Here is a 21,000-nt window from a genome sequence, read left to right as displayed (position 1 = left end):
GGTAAATCATATTTAGGATGCTGTTCCACTGTGGTTTCAGTGGAGGTACACAGCAAAGAACAACCCATGTCTAAAATAGAGGCTTTCCTATAAGGAGTTTAAAATGCTGATTGTTTATATTACTGATTTGATAGCTGTTCTCCAACTGTTAAACAAGGGTCATATCTTAAAGAAGTTAAAAGGCTATCAAAATACATTTTGCAATTCATCACTTGGAACTATTAACCCCTTTAGGGTGTAAAGATATTAGGCATTTACTAAGTCCTGAAAGGATTTTTGAAAGATACATTAACAAATTACATTTCTCTGTTCAGAAATGTAAGCTTTTTACTTCAAGGCTGGTAGTTTTTTTTGCCTGCTATTTATTTTTTGCACTGTCAGCCTGACTAATGAAGTGGCTTAGTTAATTTCTCCTTTGGAGTATAACAAGCTTTCCTTGACAATGCAGTTCCAACTGCACTTCTGATTGTGCTGATGATTTTCCCTTGTGTTGTTTCCTGGCTGTTCATCACAGACAAGACACCGGTCAGGGGCCTTGGCCTCCGTAGTCACAAAGTGTGCTTAGCACCAGAAACACCTCCCAGCTACTTTAGTCAGAAAAACCAGTAAGTGGCAAAGTGAGGGTGCACTTCTGTACAGGCAAGAGTATTAGAATGTGTTCTCCCAGCAGTCAGTGATCACAGACAGCCAACCTTATGCTATTGTATGCACTGACTAATTAATCACCTGTGTTATTTTACCTGCTTTGGCTTAGCACTTGCCCACATACAACAGGCAGTACACATTTGAGGTACAAATAGGAGCTTCATAATGCAACTGGACAAGGGCCAGCCTTTTTACAGACATATTTATTTTGGTGTGCAAATACAATATTGATGGTATGCTATGATGATATTTTGCTGGCTGCAAATCCAACCACATGCACCTGAATTACAAGCCTGTCCTACTTGTGCTTTCCCACATTTCTCACCTTTTTCCAGCATTTTCAGCATTACCTGGCATGCTGTCATCTGGTTATTCAAGTAGCAATTGCTGCTGATATGTTGTTTTTCACTTCACTCACTTGTGGTCAACCAGGCATAAGGAGAAATCATGACAAACCATGTTTTGTTTTCTTTCTCATGTTTTGGTTACTTACACACACATGCAAACACATATTTAGTCATGGACTCCCTACCCCCAGAAACCTCCAACTAAGCTGCAGCAGTGTTTCTCTTCTAGATTTTTCATCTTACAAGATGGTTTTGGTAGGTTGTGAAACAACTGACATGCAGAGAAAAAAAGAAGGCAGTGACATTTCCTTCAGCTGCACCAGAAGTAACCAAAGGCAGATGAGCAGATACCAAGATAGGCAGCCCTCTTACCTTTGACAAACTATTTCTGGTCTTCCCGCTACTGCTAAACAGCATAGTGATACCCTGTCACTAATTTTTCATCTCTTATTAGTTTCACCATACTTTCCCCCCACAAATAGTGCCCTATTTCTAAGGGCAAGTGGTCTTGGTATTTGAACTGTGAAGCACCTCACAGCTGCACAGTAGCATCATGCAAGATACAACAAGAAGATTCTTTAAATGAACAACAAAAATGGTTTTATTGGGAAACCTGTCTGTTAGCTCATTTATCAGATGTTTTCCCAGAGCATTTCTGTCTTTTTTTTCTTGCCTGCTGTTCCCATTGTATGGCAGAGAATCTTAATCTTTTTGGACAACAATAACTTCAGCCTTGTTTTCCTGTGCAGGATTGAGCTGTCAGAGGAGAATCTGACTCACTGGGAGAAATTACCTGAGCCACTGCTATCTTTGCATTCCAGATGAAATTTCTAGGACACTTAAAGACCACTGAGCCCATAAAATGAATACATGGTTTCAAAGCCTCCCAAATTACTTACTTCTTTAGAGAATGAACCAAAAATAATGTAAGAGAAGTGTTGAGAGCCCAGAAAAAAACCCAAAAATTGCCAGGTTCTGGTTTGGCATATGTTCCACTCTCCCTGTGAAAAATATGCCTAAACATTTAGTGGTTTGGGTTAGTTTCTGACTGGCTTTAATATTAAGTAAGGAGTACTTTATTTTTTCTTTTTGGGAGTGGAGACATGTGGATTTGGTCTCTATTTTATTTATTCATTCATATTTAACTTGCATTATTTTCAGCCTGGTTATGTTCCACATTGGCTAATTAATTAATTTTTTAAAAAATCACATAGTTTATTCAGTACTTCCCCAAGATTTAATCAAATGCCATACTTCCTCATCAAAATTGCTTGTATGATTGCCATTTGTATTCCTAAATAGATTTAATTTAATTCTTTTAATCTGGTATGTTGTTTTGTACCAAAAAGTAAAACTGGAGAGGGTACAGCTGAAGTTATAACTACAAAACAGACACAATGAGAAATACTGAGGTTTAGGCTATTTAGCAAGTTGGGTTTGTTCTAAGTCAAAACCTTATTATTTCAAGCAGAGGAAGTGTTCACTGTTGTATTTTAAGAAACTTGCAGGAAGAAGGGTTGATGATTTAACAGTTTGGAACATACGTTTTCACCAGTCTCTAAATGATTTTCAAATGCTGCAGTGAGTGTTATACGCAACTGACTGTTTCACTTTCAGCATAACACCAAAACTAAGCACAGATTCTACTTTTTCCCTGCTAATATACTATCTATATGTTTTACATTCCTATTCCCAGACTCTTAACAGCCGGAATAATTTATGCTCCAAGCAGTAACGTAAGAGAAAAAAAGAACTACATAGGTATTACATATTGCATCTATTCTCTGCTTCACCTAGTGAAAAATGGAGTGGAATTTACTGGAATTTTCTGCCCTTTCATCTTCTCTCAAATAATTAGTACTGTAAAAGTATTAATCTTTCTGCTTACCTCTTATAACAGATCTTCTCCTTCTTTTGTTACACTCCAAATGCCAAGAGGACTTCCTGCTTACAGTTTCTTCAAGCAATCAATAATTGCTCTACAAAACAAGGAAATAAATACATCTTTAGGTGTGTCATGTCTAAACAATTTCTTTGCTTCCACTACCAATCAGTATTAACACCTATACCTTTTGCTCAGAACTCTGAATTCTCAATACCCCTTGCAAATATGACCTGTGTCCATATTATATGTGCTTTGAAGGACAGTGAGGTGTGGTTATCCTGTGATGGAGCTGACAAGTCTGGCTGCCTGTTATGGAAGAGGAGCATAAGGCATTCCAGTGTTGAACATTTTTTCCAAATAACAGGCAACTTTGCAAAGGTCCTACATTAGGTAGAAAATGCCTAGAATTTTCCCATCTTTTCCTTGAGACAAGACAAGGGTTAACAGTGGAAATACGGAAGTATATGGGCAGGGACTGTCAGAGGAAAGGACAAATCAACACTTTTCTCCTAAGAGTTGCTGTATCTATGGCATTAAACTATCTCAGCTCAAGATTGCCACAGTCACTCATGAACTCTAGTGTCTAGCACCAATAATGGTCTAGAGGAGTGATGTTTTAACCTTTGTCAGAGACTTGCTTGCTCTTTGAGTAGAACTATGGCTGGGATGTGTTCCATGGAATTTCTGAGAACTGTTTCTTTCAGCTGATCCTAGCCGAGTTTTGCTGGTGCAATGCAGGACAGAAAACATGATGACTCTGTGCATGTATGAATGGCATTTTGGTAGGAAATGAGAACACACAGGGACTACAGACACAGCATGACAAATTTATTCTCTGTTTAGCACAATTTCCCCAGGTGAATGTCATAGAATCATACAATAATTTGAGTTGGAAGGGACCTTTTTAAGGTCATCTAGTTCCAATCTCACTGCTATGGTCAAGGACACCTTCGTCTAGACCAGGCTGCTCCATCCAGCCTGGCTTTGAACACTTCCAGGGATGAGGCATCCACAACTTCTCTGGGTAACCTGTTCCAGTGGTTCACCTCCCTCATTGTAAAAAATTCCTTCCTTGTATCTAAATTGACCCTCCTGTTGTTTCAAGCCATTACCCCTTATCCTATCACTACATGCCCTTGACAAAAGTCCCTCTCCAACTTTCTTGTAGCCCCTTCAGGAACTGGAAGGTGCTATAAGGTCTCCCTGGAGTCATCTCTTCTCCAGGCTGAACAATCCCACCTTTCATAGCCTTTCCTCAGAGGAGAGGTGTTCCAGCACTCCATCATCTACACAGTCTCTTCTGGACCCATTTCTACAGGTCCATGACCTTCCTGTGCTGGGGACCCCAGAGTGTTCCAGATGGGGTCTCACCAGAGCAGAGGGGCAGAATCGCCTCCCTTGCCCTTCTGGCCGCGCTGCTTTGGATGCAGTACAGGATACAACTGACTCTCTGGGCTGCAGAAATCTGTACTAGAAAAGCTATGAAAGATACAGTTGAATATCACCCAGCAAGAGACAGGACAATCCTGTGTAATTTGGAGTGGACCAAGAGGAACTGCAAGTGTTTCCCTCCATTCATTTTGCTGTCTGGGCTATAGTCAGTGTGCTGTTATTTAAACTTGTTTAGAGGATGCCATTTTCACTGTGCTGGAAAGACTCAAAGTGCTGCATCACTGTGAGTGATGTGTCATAAATTCTTGGCAATGGATCTTCCTTGCATGGTATCTCCCATTTACAGCAACAGCCTTCTGCAAGTGCTTTCTCTTCTCAAAATCTATTTGCACACACAGCAAATTGCCTTCCTGATAAGGTCTGTTCTTCAAGGACCAGGGCAGGAGTGAAAGGACTTTTTCAAGGCAGCACAGAGGTCCTTCCTGCAGACATAGGCTGCTCCCTGTCTCTATTTTTTGTGCTAAATTCTGTTGTCCTTGTTTGGTTCCTACATACTCAAAGCTTTCATTAACATCTAGGATAGGATTTGCCTAAATTTTGCCAGACTAGGTAAGTTCCTTTTTAGCAAGAACAGTTGGATTACTTGAAATTGCATTACCATAAAGAGATGCTGTAGGAATCCCTACCCAGTGGAGTCAAAGAAAGCACAACTATTATCTCAAAGGCCTTAGATTGCCAAGATGCCTTTTTTTTAATTTTTCAAATTATATCTAAAGCATAGCTTTTCTTAGTGCAAAACTTTCACTGTTTTAAATTCTGCTTGCAAAATTTTCCAGCTGGGAAACCTTAGCTGCAAAGTCATGCTTGGCATATAATTCCATACTTACACATAGATATAAATTCCTTTTAGAGGCAGAAAACCCTTTTGTGCTTCTCTGGGAAGAAACTTCATCTGTGTTCCATCTGCTTCACTGAGGTGTCTGGGCTACTCTGCAATGTTTAATATGACAAAGAGCCACCTATCTTTAGACAATGAATCAGAACGCTATCCATTCACTGGTGACTAGATTTTGATTCACCCAGAATATTCTCAAGTTTAAATAAGCAATATGTCTACATATTCTACACCTTTATTGCATGATTTTTATTACTACAAGGAACCAGATATGCAGCAAATGCCCCAAATCTGGTAGAATATTGCTTTGCATATGGATCAAAGGCAGCAAGAAAGCTGGTCCTCAAAATTCAGATTCTCCTACTGCTTTTTCTCAAAGTATTAAAAGGTTGAGGTGCAGGGGAAGAAAGAGGTGTTATTTTCCCCTTTAAAACTTTGTTAGAAGTCAGAGGAACAGAGAAATGCTAGGGAAAATGGAACTGGAGCCCTGGATGACCAGCCATCCTCTGACGGACACCAGCCCCTTGGGCCCACACCTTTGTATTGGAAAGGCAGTTTCAGCTCTGTGCCCTGTGGATGCCAGGCAGAAATATCAAAATATTTCACTTCTGCTCTCTAACACCAGGCCTGACCTCAACACAGAAAGTCACATCAAGTCACAGAATTTGAATCCAGATTTGATTCTGAGTTTCACAAAGTTTGCAAAAAACAGGATCTTGCAGTTTGTGATTTTAAGAACATCTCTAGCCCGCATGTGATCCTTGCTGATATAAACCGAAGCTGCTTTCAGTGCTGGTGACTGTGGAACTATATCTGCCTTTGGCTGACATATCAGATCCATAGTAAAAGCACAAATGTTCCTCATAAAAAACTAAGAGGCTTGAGACAAATGCCCTATAAAATGAATGCATGAGTCTGGTCTCATTTCTATCACATACCTCTTTAACTTTTTTCAAAGGATTTATATTTGCAGTATGCAGCAGGATGAACTGACTTTGCTGACCTGCACGTTTATGCAATATTTACTTTAATGGCTGTTTTGTCCTTTCCAGAAGGTTTCATTTCTCCATTATGTAACTGCAAGTTATCTGGGCTGGCACATGAAAGGGTGGTGGTTGTGGAAGACTGGTTGGGTGTGGTGAGTGTCAATGTGCTGTCAAGATACTTCAGTCCCCAGAGTGGTTGCTTGCATTGAAAGCAGAGGAGGACCTCCTCCCTTGGCCCAGAGCACTGCAGAGACACACGCAAAGACCGCAGTCAGCACTAAGACCTTTTGACCTCCCTTATCTAAGACTATACCCCTTCCTTCCCATCAGAGAACATTTGGAAGCTGACCGGCACTAAATATTAGGTCTCTCTATGTAAATACAAAATATACTTGTATCCAAATCAGGAAAATAGATGTGATGAATAAAAGAAATCAATTATTCTTCCTGTTTCAGCTGGAAAAAATGTGTTTCCCTTCTCCTTACCCTGAACTTAAAAAATAAAGGGAAACGCCTATTATTTGCCAATTGTTCATTATAGGAGAGCTGAATTTCCCTCCAGCTATGCACATTTGAACAACTAATAGTGTGGCACTCTGCTAGAGGATATTTTAATTAGGCTTGTATCTCTCATTTTCAAAGAAACGTTCATCTCTATGTGTTTCTGGCAGTCGTACTGAGCAAAAGAAGCAATTTTGAGTGATTTAAACCTGACCTCACTTAACTAGTGGTGCCGACTTGCATTTTGGTTTTGCATAAGTTACTTTGTGCCACGGGCCTTGCCAGTGTCTGTTAGGGCTTCAAATATTTAATGTGATTGACTATGAAATCATTAGTCCAAATTCATAAAACAGCTGCAAAAAAATACTCCAAGTGCTCAAAGTACTACCTGCTCCTGTAACTGAAAGTCACAACTGATTTACATCAGTTCATACGTACTAAATCATGTAAGGGACATCAAGGAAAGACCATTAAACTGACAACCTTATCATCTACTGATCCCTTCACCAGAAAAGCACCACATTTGAGGCATTTATGTGCATGTCTAACTACACACGGATCTATCTGCTTTGGCAACCTATGGTTTTCCTTGGGCTTCTACAACAGCTCTTGAAAGAAATTCAACATGTTTGCAAGACTTACTGCCTTTTCTGAGAAGAGCAAACTCCATCTGTTTGTGTCATAAAAAAAAAAAAAATCCTCAAGTCATTGTAGCAGAATACTTAATCTGTGTTCATCTGATTTTGCACAAAGGTTGTGCAAGACACCAGCCAGAGAAACCCTGAACACTGCGTGACACAGCTTACCTGGTGATTTGATTGGTCACATATTTGAATTCTGCAGTAAAATTTTTTTTAACTTGATGCTTTTTTTTTTTTTTTTCAGGTAAAGTAGAAGCAGCACTGGACCTCATACTGATCAATTCCTTCCCTCTGGTGGGCAACTCCGAGACATCACTTATATGTATCACTTCCAAATGGCGTTCCCGTGAGTCTATCACGATAGGTCGGGACCAGGAGGATGTGGCAAATCAGCACCGAGAACCACTGGAAGTTAATGAAGATTCCAAGAGAGCAGCAGCCAAAACAGTGGTGTGGAAGAGAGAACAGGCCAGTGAAACTATCGGTGCATACTACTGTGAAGGGAAACTCAAGGATGAGGTGACAAGGATACACACCATGAAGATGCCACTGGGAGGTACAGTATAGTGGTCAGATCTAAATGGTACTGCTTGCAGACTGGCAGCTATCCCTGGTTGACATGAGTGGGCACAAACATGGCTCCAGACCAGGCAAGGCAGTCCTGAGTCAATAAAAATAGACTTGGTTCAAGGCCCCTTTTTTTTTTTCTACAGTGCAGAAAAACTGGTTGGTACTAGGTGCTAGTCATTTCCTTGTGGAAGTAAGTCAGACATCTGTAAGTATTCTGCCTGCATCTGGCAACTGCAAGGCACACAAAGTCAGTCAGAAATTAAGGTGGCCTCACTGACCCCATAGAATAACATTCCATTCCCCATGGAATACATGGCAGCTCCTGCCCTGGGTTTTTCACATCCCAGACCCTTGATTTCAAACAGGCTTCCATTTTAAAAGTTTGACAGGTCTGAGATGTAGATAGCTAAACATCACTATTCTATTTTCTTAAGAAAATGGGCAAGCTGAGCCTAGAAAATAATTGCCTTGCTTAAAATTTAGTAAAACTACAGATCGGCAACACTGGATCTGCACAGTCCATGTCAGTGAAAAAAAAAAAAAGGATCCCCTCTCATCACTGGATAGGAAATACAGAGAAATTTTCCAAAATCTGAGAAGATTATTCACAAAAATCCACTACAGATTTCATTATTCATTTGATTTTGGTTTTAGGCTAAGCACAGTAGTAAAAGCAAATATGGCAGGGATATAGTGGGATGAGAAGGTGAGATTTCCAAGGTCCATTAAATTGCATTTCCACATGTTCAAAATTTTCCTTGTTTCTGGACCTCATTAGACTTCTGGGACAAGTTCCAAAGCAGAGATCACCATCAACTACAGAAAGGCACAAGAAATTTTTGAGTAATTTTCTGCAGCAAATCACATTTTCAAAACTGAAGATGATTTTTAATAGATTTTACTTTACTGCTAGTATTTTGTGCCATGGCAACTGGTCTGTGAGGAGACTTGACAATTCTAATCTTTCTTTATAAGGTTTTAGTAAGAGCAATTTTTGTTGTTGGTATCTCCTGAAATTACATAACAAACTTATAAAAGGAGATATTTTCATTTGTAAGAGCTGCAGCTAGTGCCTGTTATTATTTCTTTGAGCATGGATAGGTTGGAAGCAAGCTTAGTAGGACAAGTGCATTTTTCTTTGGCTTACATTTTCTCTGACCAAATGTGGTCTTTGAAGGGTTGGATTGGTCACCAAGAAAGCTCTGCAGATGCAGACTGACAACTCCTCCATTGTTTCAAAGGAGGCTGCAGTGAGGAGGTGATAAGATAGTAGTCCATGGAATGTCAACGTGACCCTGCCTGTGGCAGTCTGCCAGCAAGCTGAGCACATTTCTGGCTGTTCTGTTGTAGAGCAACATCCATGGGTGGAAGAATGTCTTCTGAATCTATCAGTTCTTCGCACTTGGTATCTGTGGGCCTAGGAGCAGAGAATTTTAAGTAATCAAACTTTACCTTTTAAGTAATCAAACTTTGCTAAGAAGGCTTCTTATGTGACAAATGTTGTTCTAAACAGAAGTAGCATTCACACCAGCAGTTGGTAGGTTTCCTGAATTAATTTCTGTGTTTGAATCCATTTCTCAGATTTTCTCTGCAAAAGTTTTCACTAACAAAATTCGAACTAGCAAGTCCTCAGTGAAAGTGTATAATCTAATCAGATTAGATGGGTGAGAAAGAGGTGCATCAGAAATTCTCAAAGCAAAAGTAAAGTGCACAAAAAGAGGAGAAAGAGGTTAAGGAAAGATGGTGAGGTTTGGAAAAACATATGTATCTGGAAAACAGATCTTTTTCCACTTTACTGTTGTTGTCTTCATAATTTTTAAAGTGAGAATATGTTTTTCAATAGCAAAAATTGAGTTGAAATCTATAGTTTCCCATTAGGGACACCAAAGTCATGGGAAGAAACAGCACTTCTGGAAACCCAGCCACTGTTTTCTATCCTCCTGGCAAGAAGCTGGTGAAACACTCACTAAGCATTAATCATTTGGGTAGCCCCACTGACTTAGTGGGAACTGCCATCTGCCTGATTATATACCTATTATCAAATATGAAGATACAGTGAGGATTATAGTATGGAAAGATAACAGGTTCATTTTCCTGATTAATTTTACCATCTGCTATTCTTAAAGTAACAAGTCAATTCTCCTGAATTCTTTATACTGAAACTTTGTAGTTACACATGTAATATTCATAGATGCAATGAGAGGGAACAGTTTATGCTTTATCTTCTTATGGGGAGTGATCCTTATACTGTGTAAGTACACATCTCTAGAACAGAACACCACAGGGTGTTCTCCTTCTAGTCAAAGACAATTTATTCAATTTCTCTACACAATAATTTATTCAAATTCTCTACACATATATTTTCATATATGTGATTGAGTTTTCCCCACAGAAACTCAACCATAGAGCTGGCAGAAAATAATAGAAATGCTAGCAGCAGAGCATTATGGCACTTGTCCTGCAGCTCAGTTCATTATGTCTCTATAAGGAATGGGCACATTCGAGATGTGAAATCATGTAATACAAGTCACAATCTAAAAATACATTGGAACTGAGCCCAAGAGGGAGTGTGCATTCTTTTCCATTGTAACAGTACCCTTTAGAAAATTCTTATGGTTTAGCCTAACAACATGCAAAGAAAAGTAAATGGGAATACAAAAGTTTAATATCTTGTTAAAACAATTAGTATTGTCTCACTAAATTTGGTCCAAAACCCAATGCAACTAAACCCTTTTGGATCATTTGTAGCTAACAATTAATGTTTTGCAAAAGCTGTTGAATTATTTTTTCTTAAATGGATAATGATTTTTCACTATGCGTCTGTTACTAATAAATAACTTCTAACTTGGGAGCTGACAGTAAGTTGGAATTGCTTTCAGTTTTTGTTTGCTTGTTTCTAATGAAATCTTATTTTATTGTTCTATATTAGAATTCTCTGTTTCTCTAAGATGTAAGTGTAGATACCAGTGTTTAGGCAAAATGATAAATGCATGTACTTAATGTGAAGCAGGAAGACTCCTGCTGAAATCAATTGTGTATAACTTATAAGGGAATGAAAACATGTGGCAGAGCCTCAGAGCATAAACACTAGAACTGCACAGGGGATAGAAATTCCATTCTGCAAAGAATTGTGAATTTTCAATAGTTGTCTTTTTTCCAACCATAAATAAAACATTTAAATGTCAAAATTTTCAAGGAAATAATATCCTAGGAGAGAAGTTGGCTTGGATTGATAAAAATGTCTTCATTCTTGCTCAGATTTTCTTTCTTTAATTTTACATCATATAATTTTGATTTTTAACTTAAAATTTTATTTTGAAATGAAAATATCAAAATGTTCTTTCTTTTATTGCAAGAATATTATCCTTTTTTTACCTCCTCAGATTTTGCAAAATTATGTTGTGGAGGTACTGGCAGACTATCAGCCTCATACAAACTTTGATATGGCATCTGTCTGCTCATTTTTTACAGCTCTGTTACATATAAAAGATAACAGAAAGTTACTTCACAACTTTTTTCTCTGCTTTCTGATCCTATCTCTGTGTATTTCTTTCCCACCAAATTTTAGCCAGCCACAAGCTCCGAATTATTTTCTCCAACTTTTGGTATGAACCAAAGGGTGTTTTATCAACAGTTTGTAAAAATGAACCAAAAAAGGAGGCATGGTTCTAGATAAAAGGCAATTTTTGATTAATAAGTTGCCTAACAGTTTACACTAACTTGTATATATGTTCCTTAAAAAAATATTTGTTGTGAAATAAATGTAACTTTATTAGAAATGGAACCTGTGCAAATGCAGAGCTGACCAGGAGCATGAATGGCTCTTAAAGGATTCCTTCCAACTGAAATGCAGGTGGATCTTGTATCAGAAAAGTCCCACTCAGCTTGCTTGGGAGGCAGGCGGCAGCAGAAGGAAAAACAAGGATGGATGGACTTACCTGGAGGAACTTGCATAGGAGGAAACCTTAAGGCTAAAAAACTTCAAATCTAGAAAGAGCAATGGGACTGGTTTAAATCAATGTGTCACTCCCCTGAGTGTTCTAAAAGGGAAAATACAGAGGTATCAAATTCTCAGTCAGGTAAGGAGCTGAATAATTACGAAGTCAAATTTGGCTAATTTTAGAAGAGGTTTTTTTCCCCCATATAACGTATGAATGACAGTATGGCATAAACCTTCAGAGCTAAAAATGACCTGAGAACCTGAATCTGTCCTCAAAACACTTCACAACTTTCTCTTCGCATTTTCCAAGTAAATGAAAGGAAGCATCCTTAACTTCTAACTTGTTTCAAAGGAATGTCAATTAAAATTACCATTTCACTCAGAATCACAGAATCACCAGGTTGGAAGAGACGTTCAAGATCACTGAGTCCAACCCATGCCCTAACACCACCTCAACTAAACCATGGCACTGAGTGCCACATCCAATCTTTTTTAAAACACATCCAGGGATGGTGACTCCACCACCTCCCTGGGTAGACAATTCCAGAACTTTATCACTCTTTCAGTAAAAACTTTTTCCTAACATTCAACCCATATTTTCCTTGGCACAGCTTAAGACTGTGCCCTCTCGTTTTGTCAGTTGCTGCCTGGAGAAAGAGACCAACCCCCACCTGACTACAGCTGCCTTTCAGGAAGTTGTAGAGATCAATAAGGTCACGTCTGAGTCTCCTTTTCTCCAGGCTAAACAACCTCAGTCGTTCCTCATAGGGCTTGTGTTCCAAGCCCCTCACCAGGCTTGTTGCCCTCCTCTGGATGCATTCAAGTGCCTCAACGTCCTTCCTAAACTGAGGGGCCCAGAACTGGACACAGTGCTCAAGGTGTGGCCTCACCAGTGCCAAGTATGGGGGAAGAATGACCTCCCTGCTTCTGCTGGCCACACTATTCCTGATACAGGCCAGGATGCCATTGGCCTTCTTGGCCACCAGGGCACACTGCTGCTTCATGTTCAGTTGGCTGTCAATCAGTACCCCCAGGTCCCTTTCCGCCTGGGCACTGTCCAGCCACTCTGCCCCCAGCCTATAGCATTGCAGGGGGTTATTGCAGCCAAAATGCAGGACTTGGCACTTGGACTTGTTAAACTTCATCTTATTGGACTCTGCCCATCTATCCAACCATTCCAGGTCTCTTTTCAGAGCCCTCCCACCTTCCAACAGATTGACACACGCTCCTAGCTTAGTGTCATCTGCAAATTTACTAATGAAAGACTCAATACCCTCATCCATGTCATCAATAAAAATATTGATTGATGGTCCCAGTACAGATCCCTGAGGGACACCACTGGTGACTGGCCACCAACTGGATGCAGCACCATTCACCACCACTCTCTGGGCCTGGCCATCCATCCAGTTCTTAACCCAGAAAAGAATGCTCCTGTCCAAGCCGTGGGCTGTCAGCTTTTCCAGGAGTTTACTGTGGAACACAGTGTCAAAGGCTTTGCTGAAGTCCAAGTAGACAACATCCACAGCCCTTCCTGCATCCACTAGGCAGGTCACTTGGTCATGAAAGGAAGATCAGGTTGGTCAAACACAACATACCCCTCCTAAACCCATGCTGGCTGGGTCTGATCCCCTGGCCATCCTGTAGGTGCTGTGTGATGGCACTCAAAGTAAACTGCTCCATTACCTTGCCGGGTACTGAGGTGAGACTGACTGGCCTATAATTTCCAGGATCCTCCTTCCTACCCTTCTTGTGAATGGGCATCCTGTTGGCCAGCTTCCAGTCATCTGGAACCTCACCAGTGAGCCAGGACTGTTGGTAAACAATGGAGAGCGGCTTCGCAAGCTCATCTGCCAGCTCCCTCATCACCCTGGAATGGATTCCATCTCGTCCCATAGATTTGTGAACATCCAAGTGGCTCAGCAGTTCTCTGACTGCTTCCTCCTGGATAACAGGGGGACCATCCTACTCCCTGACACCATCTACCAGCCCAGCAGGACAGTTGTCCTGAGGACAAACTGTCTTTCCAATAAAGACTGAGGCAAAGAAAGCGTTAAACACCTCTACCTTCTCCCTATCTGTGGTCACTAAATTCCCTCCCTCATCCAGTAGAGAACCGAGGTTGTTCTAACCCTTGCTTTTTCCATTAATATATTTGTAAAAACATTTTTGATTATCGTTCACAGAAGTTGCCAAATTAAGTTCTAACTGAACTTCGGCCTCTCTAATTCTTTTCCTACATTCCCTAACAACCCCCTTAAATATTTCCTGAGATACCTGACCCTCCTTCCAAAGATGATACATCCTCTTTTTATTCCTTAGTTCCTTCATAAGCTCCTTGCCCATTCAGTCTGGATATTTGCCTTGTCGACTCATCTTTTGGCACACAGGGACAGTCTGTTCCTGTGCCCTCAAGATCTCTGTTTTGAAGCATGCCCACCCTTCCTGGACTTCTTTGTTTTAAAGGGCTGCTTCCCAAGGAACTCTCCGAGTAAGTCTCCTTAATAGGCCAAAGTCTGCCCTCTGGAAGTCTAGTGTGAAAGTTTTATTGATGCCCCTCCTTATTTCACCAAATATTGAAAACTCATTTTAAAAAGAACTATTTCTTGAGGTTTTTTCTGTCCCTTCCCCAGTTATCTTCTGATGACATTTTTCCACTAGTACTGATAAGAAAAAGGTAGAAATGTTGGGAAAATCCTTCTATCTACTGCTTTCTTTGCTGTTTAAATCAAGATCTACAAACAAATGTATAAGCATACCTTTCTGTTTAAGCAGGAAAATGAATTTCAATTTCCCTGCTGGAAAACTGACTGATCTACACCTGTCCCTCACACAGAATTTTTATTTCATTAAGCCATATTTCCAGGTGAGAATATTTTGGTAAAAGTACCATTGCCTGTGAATATGATTTTTTTTCCCCTTTGGTTCTTAGTGCAATCCAACATTCTCTGTATTTCCAGAATAATGTGAACTAACACAAACACCGACCTACTCCATCCTACCTCACCTCCTGCCAGCCCTGCAGGATTGTGGTCTCCTGAACTATCTTAATGGTTCTGCATCATGAAGCTTAAGTAGAAAAGAACTGAATCATCTAGGTATTTGTTTGCCAGTGATAGCTTGTTCCCTGCAATACAAGTTCCAGTACTTTATCCAGTCTGCTTTAAAAATGTCTCAAGGGATAAAGAAACTTGGGAAAGTATTTCACAGCCAGTTGGAGCTCCTAGTTAGAAACTGTTTCCAGTTACTCAACCACAAGCCAATTATTTTTTTCATGCCTCAGGTTCTAGTGGCAGTCTGTTGTTTCAGGGTATAGGCAAGTCCTCTGTCTTTCCCAAAACATAGGTTGAGGCTGCTGGTGGTAAAGAACAATTTTACGCTCTAAAGAAATTGAGGTGTCAAAATCTGAGTGAGGGTCATGATGTAAACCATTCTCAGCTGTCAGGGCCAGAGACCAGATAGAGACTGTAACTGCTATTTATCACATACTTCTGTTTTCAGCTTCATTCCACCCAGTGGCACTAACTGTTACAGCAAATAAGGGAGAGCATGTGAACATTTCCTTCATCAGAATGGCATCAAAAGAGGAAGATGCAGTGATCTACAAGAATGGTAATCAATGGTTTTTGTCTTGTCTCTTCCTGCTATCATTGTTTTAACTGAGTGCCGAGTAACTGTTTTAAAGTTACTGCTGCTGATACCCATGCTGTGCAGCTGTAGCACTCATCATTCCTCATATATTTCATGTTTCCTAAAGGGGTGAATTGCCATAACCAATATGTTGATCTGACCTGTTTCTCTTCCACCAAAATTCCCAATCCTCTGTTAATATCTTTGCTTTGTTTTTTATTTTCCTTTTTAATTTCCGTCTACATCTCCTCATGTAGTTGCCTGGTTGGTTTTAGGTTCTTTGTTTATTTGTTTGTTTTTCTTTCTGTGGCACTGTGAAGGGCCAGCTAGAATATCTTTCATTGAATTTCTACAGCTTTTCAAGTCATGCCTTTCATTCTCCAAAAGGCTTTTTGAGGCCACTTACCTTCTATGATGCCCTCCAAGCTAAGAAATTCATCAGTAGTACTCTGCTATTGGAAAGAAAAAAATGTAAACAAAATCTAATCCTTATTTCATTCAACTACAAGAATTAGTCAGGTTGTAAATTGTATAACACCAATCCTTCTATCTAGCATGGCACCTAAATCCCATATAATCACTGTTCAGATGTGTGTTGCTCCTGCTTGACACTTGGAAATATGTGCAGGTTGCTATCTACCTCCTGTAGAAACATACAAAAATAAAGGTCACTAAAACTCACAATGCCTTTGTAGTCAGAATGTTAAACTGTTGTAGCTGCTAGGTTTAGTTTAGCAAGCTGCAGCTTTCCCAGAGAGCTCAGTGGGGCTACTTAGGGCAGAGCAGCCATTCTGTCCTCCCGCAGTCCTTTTCAGATGGCCCTGCACTTTTGCTCTGGCCAGCTGTCAGCTCTACAACCCAGTGACGGCAAAGGAGGCAAGAAGGGTCCCTCCAAGAGGGTTTCAGAGGACCTTTAATAGTCACATCTTGTCCCGGCAACTCCCAGAGGCAGAGAGACCTCCTGATCCTGGCACAGGGGGAATTTCTCAGGGGCTCAGGGGCAGTACATGGGTGGAGTTGGGGTACAGGAACCAACAGGGAGAACCCGAGGGAATGGCCAGGGCTAGGGGCAAGGGAAAGTGGGGGAGGGAACAATATGGGATCAGAAAAACAACGGATAAATGGATTGCCACATTAAACCACAAGAAATTATGGTTGTGGGAAGCACACGTAATGTACTGCTCCATCTTTGATAGCCCATCTTACAGTGAGCCACCAGGAAACAGAGAGTAAATAGAGCAGAATGAGGTAAGGAACTGTCAACACACTGCAAAACAATTCATACAGCAAGTCAGTCTCAACCACAGTTACTGATTACCTGGAGCACTTCAACAGGCTGGAAGAATAAAATAGATAAAAGGGGTCTTTTAAAGAGGCAATAGGCAAAGTAGACTTACACAAATACCTGTTTCTTTGCTCTTCAGAGATTCAGCTATGTCAGGGCACAGCAGACGAGTTTGCCATCACTTGTCATTTCAGGGTTCCTAGGAAAATTTTGTGATCTCCTGTCAGCAGTTTCTCAGAAAAGAACCAGATGAGATGTTGGAGCAGGACTGCTTACGTCATGGTACCCCCTTAGCTGGGGTTCCATCTGGGAATTCAGAAAAAAATCTCAGATTGACTCTGGACAGTAGGTCAAGTCTTTCAGCTGAGGTTGATGTTGAAACAACATTTCTGAGAAGTCCTGATACAGTAGCTGGAAAAGAAGAGAAAATGCTTCTCCTGCTATATTTAGCTGCTGCAGTCTTTCACTTCAGTTGTTTCAAGTACTACTTCCCCTTACAGAACCTCACAATGGCTGTCTAGACAATGAAATGGTTCTGCTAAACAGGGTTGCTTTAAGACATTGGCATAACATCTTGGAAAACAAGCCATAAGAATTGAGCCTTGCTTAGCAGACTGTAAGCACAAGGTTTTCTTAAAGCTTTGCTGTCAAGTTTGTTATGCAGCTTGTAACTCAAAAGATACGAAGAAAATGCCCCACAGTTTCAAAAAAAATCCCTTTCATTATTTGTTCTTTTAATTTAGTCCTGTTTTCATGGAGAATGTTTGTCATGTGCTGTCTTGGACTGAAGTGACCCACAGTCTTTCTGCTGTTTTAGTTATAATCCTCAGCAAAGTTTTACATTTCTAGGCTGCCTGAAATTTGGCTATAGTCAAACTGGTAGTATGTATGGTCATAGACAGCAGAGGTCCTGCCTGATGCTGTTTACCTTCTAAATAATCTTTAAAAAGTGAAAAAAGTTGTTGCATTTCAGTGTAACTGTAAGGGAATGTAGAAGGTAAGGACAATTTGATTCACAAGAGTACCATTGGTAATGGTCATTCAGCCATTCTAGCTTGCAAGTCAGAACAGGATCAGGGTGTCTGGGTTGTTAGTGTGAGCAAGCTGGGATTTGCAGCCTGGAGAAGAGAAGTCCACAGGGAGACCTCTACTGCAGCCTTCCAGTACCTGATGGGAGCTGAAGGAAACCTAGAGAGGGACTTTTGACAGTGACAAGACAATGGGGAATGGCTTTAATCTGAAAATGGATTGGTTTAGATGAGATACAAGAAAGAAATTCTTGTATCTGACTGTACTAAGTCACTGGAACAGGCAGCTCATAGAAGTGTTTGTTGCTCCATCGCTGGAAGTGTTGAAGGCCAGGTTGGGATGGGGCCCTGAGCAACATGATCTAGTGTAAGGTGTCCCTGCCCATGGCAGGGGGTTCAAAAGTAGATGATCTTTCAGGTTCCTTCCAACTCAAGCTATTTTAATGAGTCCCATACAGACATGCAGTACTCATAAAGTCACAGTTGTGCTGTGTGGGTTTGTTGGTGGATGACTTTGTTTGTACATTGTGGATGAGCATGTGCACAGTATTTTAGTGAGAGCTGGCTGAACCTGGCATTGACCGACTGCAGTAGCCTTCCTCTAACAGACTGGAGTGGAAATATTCCAAGGGGTCCTGAAGTTCAATGGATGCAGCTTCTCTTTGACAGCAACCAATGTTCAGATGTTGTTACTTGGTGATCCAGAGGGCTGGAAGAAGACAAAATACTTTTGCCTTATTTAGCAAACATGTATGACCAAGTACAGCAAAGCTAGAATAAAATTAACAGGCTTTTTGGTGAAAAAAACCTAGAAGAGACAGAAATATGTTAAGTCTGGGAAGAAAAGATAAAGCTATGCTGAGTTCTTCCTGCTTTGGTCTCCTAAGTAAATCTTTGTGCTAGACAGGTTAAATTGGACCTGGCTGGCACTTGCTCTTCAACTCCAGTCACCCTAGAATCCTTATGGATTGTTATCCCTCATTTCAGAAAAGACCAAGAAACAAAATGAACACTTTTAACCACTAGGCTCTTAGCAAAGCTCAATGTGAAGTTGTTTGTTCTGTTTATCTACGAAATGTCCTCAAGATCTATCTTTCCTCTACTTGCACCTCTCCAATTATGAAAAACCAGTATAGCTAAAGAGTTGTCAGAAAATTCATAATTAATACATTGATTCTGCTGTTTAGCTTGCCCCACCTGTACTTCTTCAGTAACCAATGCAAACGAATTTCTTTATTTAGAGGGCGAATGACGTCTGTCTGTGGTATCTGTGTGCTCCTTCCTCAGGTTCCTTCATCCACTCTGTGCCCAGGCATGAAGTGCCAGGAGAACTGGAAGTTTCCTATCCTCAAGTTCAGCCACAGGATGCAGGGGTTTACTCTGCCAGATATATAGGAGGAAACCTTTTTACTTCTGCTTACACAAGGCTTATTGTTAGACGTAAGTTCCATTAGTGTGTGGTGATGATTAAATGTTAAAAGTCAAAATGAATCTGAAATGAAACCAGAATCTTTCTTGACATATGCTGCCATCAGATTATGTCAGAAGAAAGTTTTACCCAAGAGTCTTTGGTATGAACTGATATTGATGTCAACAGCTGAGAGAGAAAAAAACCCATCAGATTTAAGTTCAACTCATCCTAGATACTGCCAGGACAGCTAGCTCTTTTCTCAGTATCTCAGCTTTTCAAACACCAAGAATGAATGAAGAAGGTAATTCTTCACTGGGTCTCCCTGTTCCCTGTGGTGGGTTCTATCCAAACCTCATTCATCCTAAGGTTCATCATCTTTAGCATACATTATTATAACTTCACAAACTACCTTAGCTTTAGTTAGCTCTTAAGGTTCACTTCCTACTGGATGAAAGAATGAGTTGGGATATTTTCCATTAAGTATTCTACAAACTTTGCTGCTCATGCTGCTGTGTCCATCAGATACAAAGAAAATTATATTCTGTTAACTTGGGTAGAAATATAAAATTGATGTGAAAAAATAGATAGCTGTTCAAATATCTCACACTGTAGAGAAAATATTTATGATGGTAACACACATTTCACTCATGAATATCCACAAGATACTTCCAGACTTTGTGAATGAATGGATTTTGAAGCTACTGCTACCTTACTAACTACAGTTGTCCGGTTGGCTGGAGTATGGGGGTCCATATAGATTGTACTTTTATGTGTTTTACTGTTTGCCCTAAAAAGAATATTACAACTGGATGGGTTACTGAATAAGAAGACAACAAATATGTCATTATATTTTTCCATAAAAGGATGTGAAGCTGAGAAATGGGGCCCTTCCTGTAGCTTCCACTGCCCTTCCTGCACAAACAATGGCATTTGTCATGAAGATACTGGAGAATGCATCTGCCCTCCAGGTTTTATGGGAAAAACATGTGAGAAAGGTAAATAAATAATATTTTCAGTGATTCCTTATTAATTTGTTCTCAGTAACAGAAACTGGCGTATTATTGAGGGAAGCATCACATGGAGTAGCCCGGTTTTACTCTTGAAAGCTACAGCATTTACAGCTGGTGGTAGAGACAGAACAGAGTTGGGTGAGATGAACCCTGAATTCTGTTCTGGCTGTTCTTGCAGTTGAGATTTAATTTCTCTCTTTCTTTCTTCTCCTAGTAGAGACTATGTTGGTAGGGAAGATGAATGTTTCCAACACTTCTTGATCAATATGCACTTGGACAGTATACCACCTAATATCTTCTAGGCTTCTTTTCTCACAGAAAGCTGGACCAGATGGTCTTTTGAGGTCACTTTCAATCTGTGCTGTCCTATGATTCCCTTGAAATGAGTACACTCAGTGCTGCTGACTAACTTAAATGCGTGGTGGTACAGAACATCTTAAGGATACACTGGCACTAGGAAATTGCCACACGTTCCCTGGCTGCTTCTGAAGAAGCTGCTAATGTGCTCACAGGGTGCTTTGTCTCTGTAGAGATATCAACAGTGTATGTCTGTTTGTGCAAATCTGCATCTGTGGCAATTAGCTTGGATTCTGGAAAAGTTAGAGCTGGCATCACATTGCTTTGACTTCTCCAAGCAACTTTTGGGTTCATTGCTAAATATGTATCCTTTTACTTTATTTAATTGTAGCGAAAATGCTAGAGCTAAGCTGTTGGAATAATTGACACCCAAACCACTCTAGCATAGCACTGATCTTATCATAAAAGCAGAAATGTTGTCATCAGCAGTTTTGCATGCATTCACTGCTAAGAAGAATATTTGGTTTTCATGGCACTGCT

At 40.3% G+C, this 21,000-nt stretch overlaps 1 protein-coding gene across 2 annotated transcripts in view; it reads left to right on the top strand.

Moving 5' to 3' along the window:
• Positions 1–21,000, top strand: part of TEK (TEK receptor tyrosine kinase) — a 45,532-nt gene that overhangs the window by 4,311 nt on the left and 20,221 nt on the right. For both annotated transcript variants that reach the window (XM_082301000.1, XM_082300999.1), the window contains exons 2-5: positions 7,537–7,848; positions 15,301–15,411; positions 19,030–19,182; positions 20,017–20,148. In XM_082301000.1, the coding sequence (XP_082157126.1) occupies positions 7,537–7,848; positions 15,301–15,411; positions 19,030–19,182; positions 20,017–20,148 (708 nt within the window). The remainder of the gene's footprint in view (positions 1–7,536; positions 7,849–15,300; positions 15,412–19,029; positions 19,183–20,016; positions 20,149–21,000) is intronic.

This window comes from Coloeus monedula (assembly GCF_965178545.1).
Source record: "Coloeus monedula genome assembly, chromosome: Z".
Classification (NCBI taxonomy): domain Eukaryota; kingdom Metazoa; phylum Chordata; class Aves; order Passeriformes; family Corvidae; genus Coloeus; species Coloeus monedula.
The sequence above is the reverse complement of the archived record's forward strand: the minus strand, read 5'-3'. Positions and strand labels throughout refer to the sequence as shown.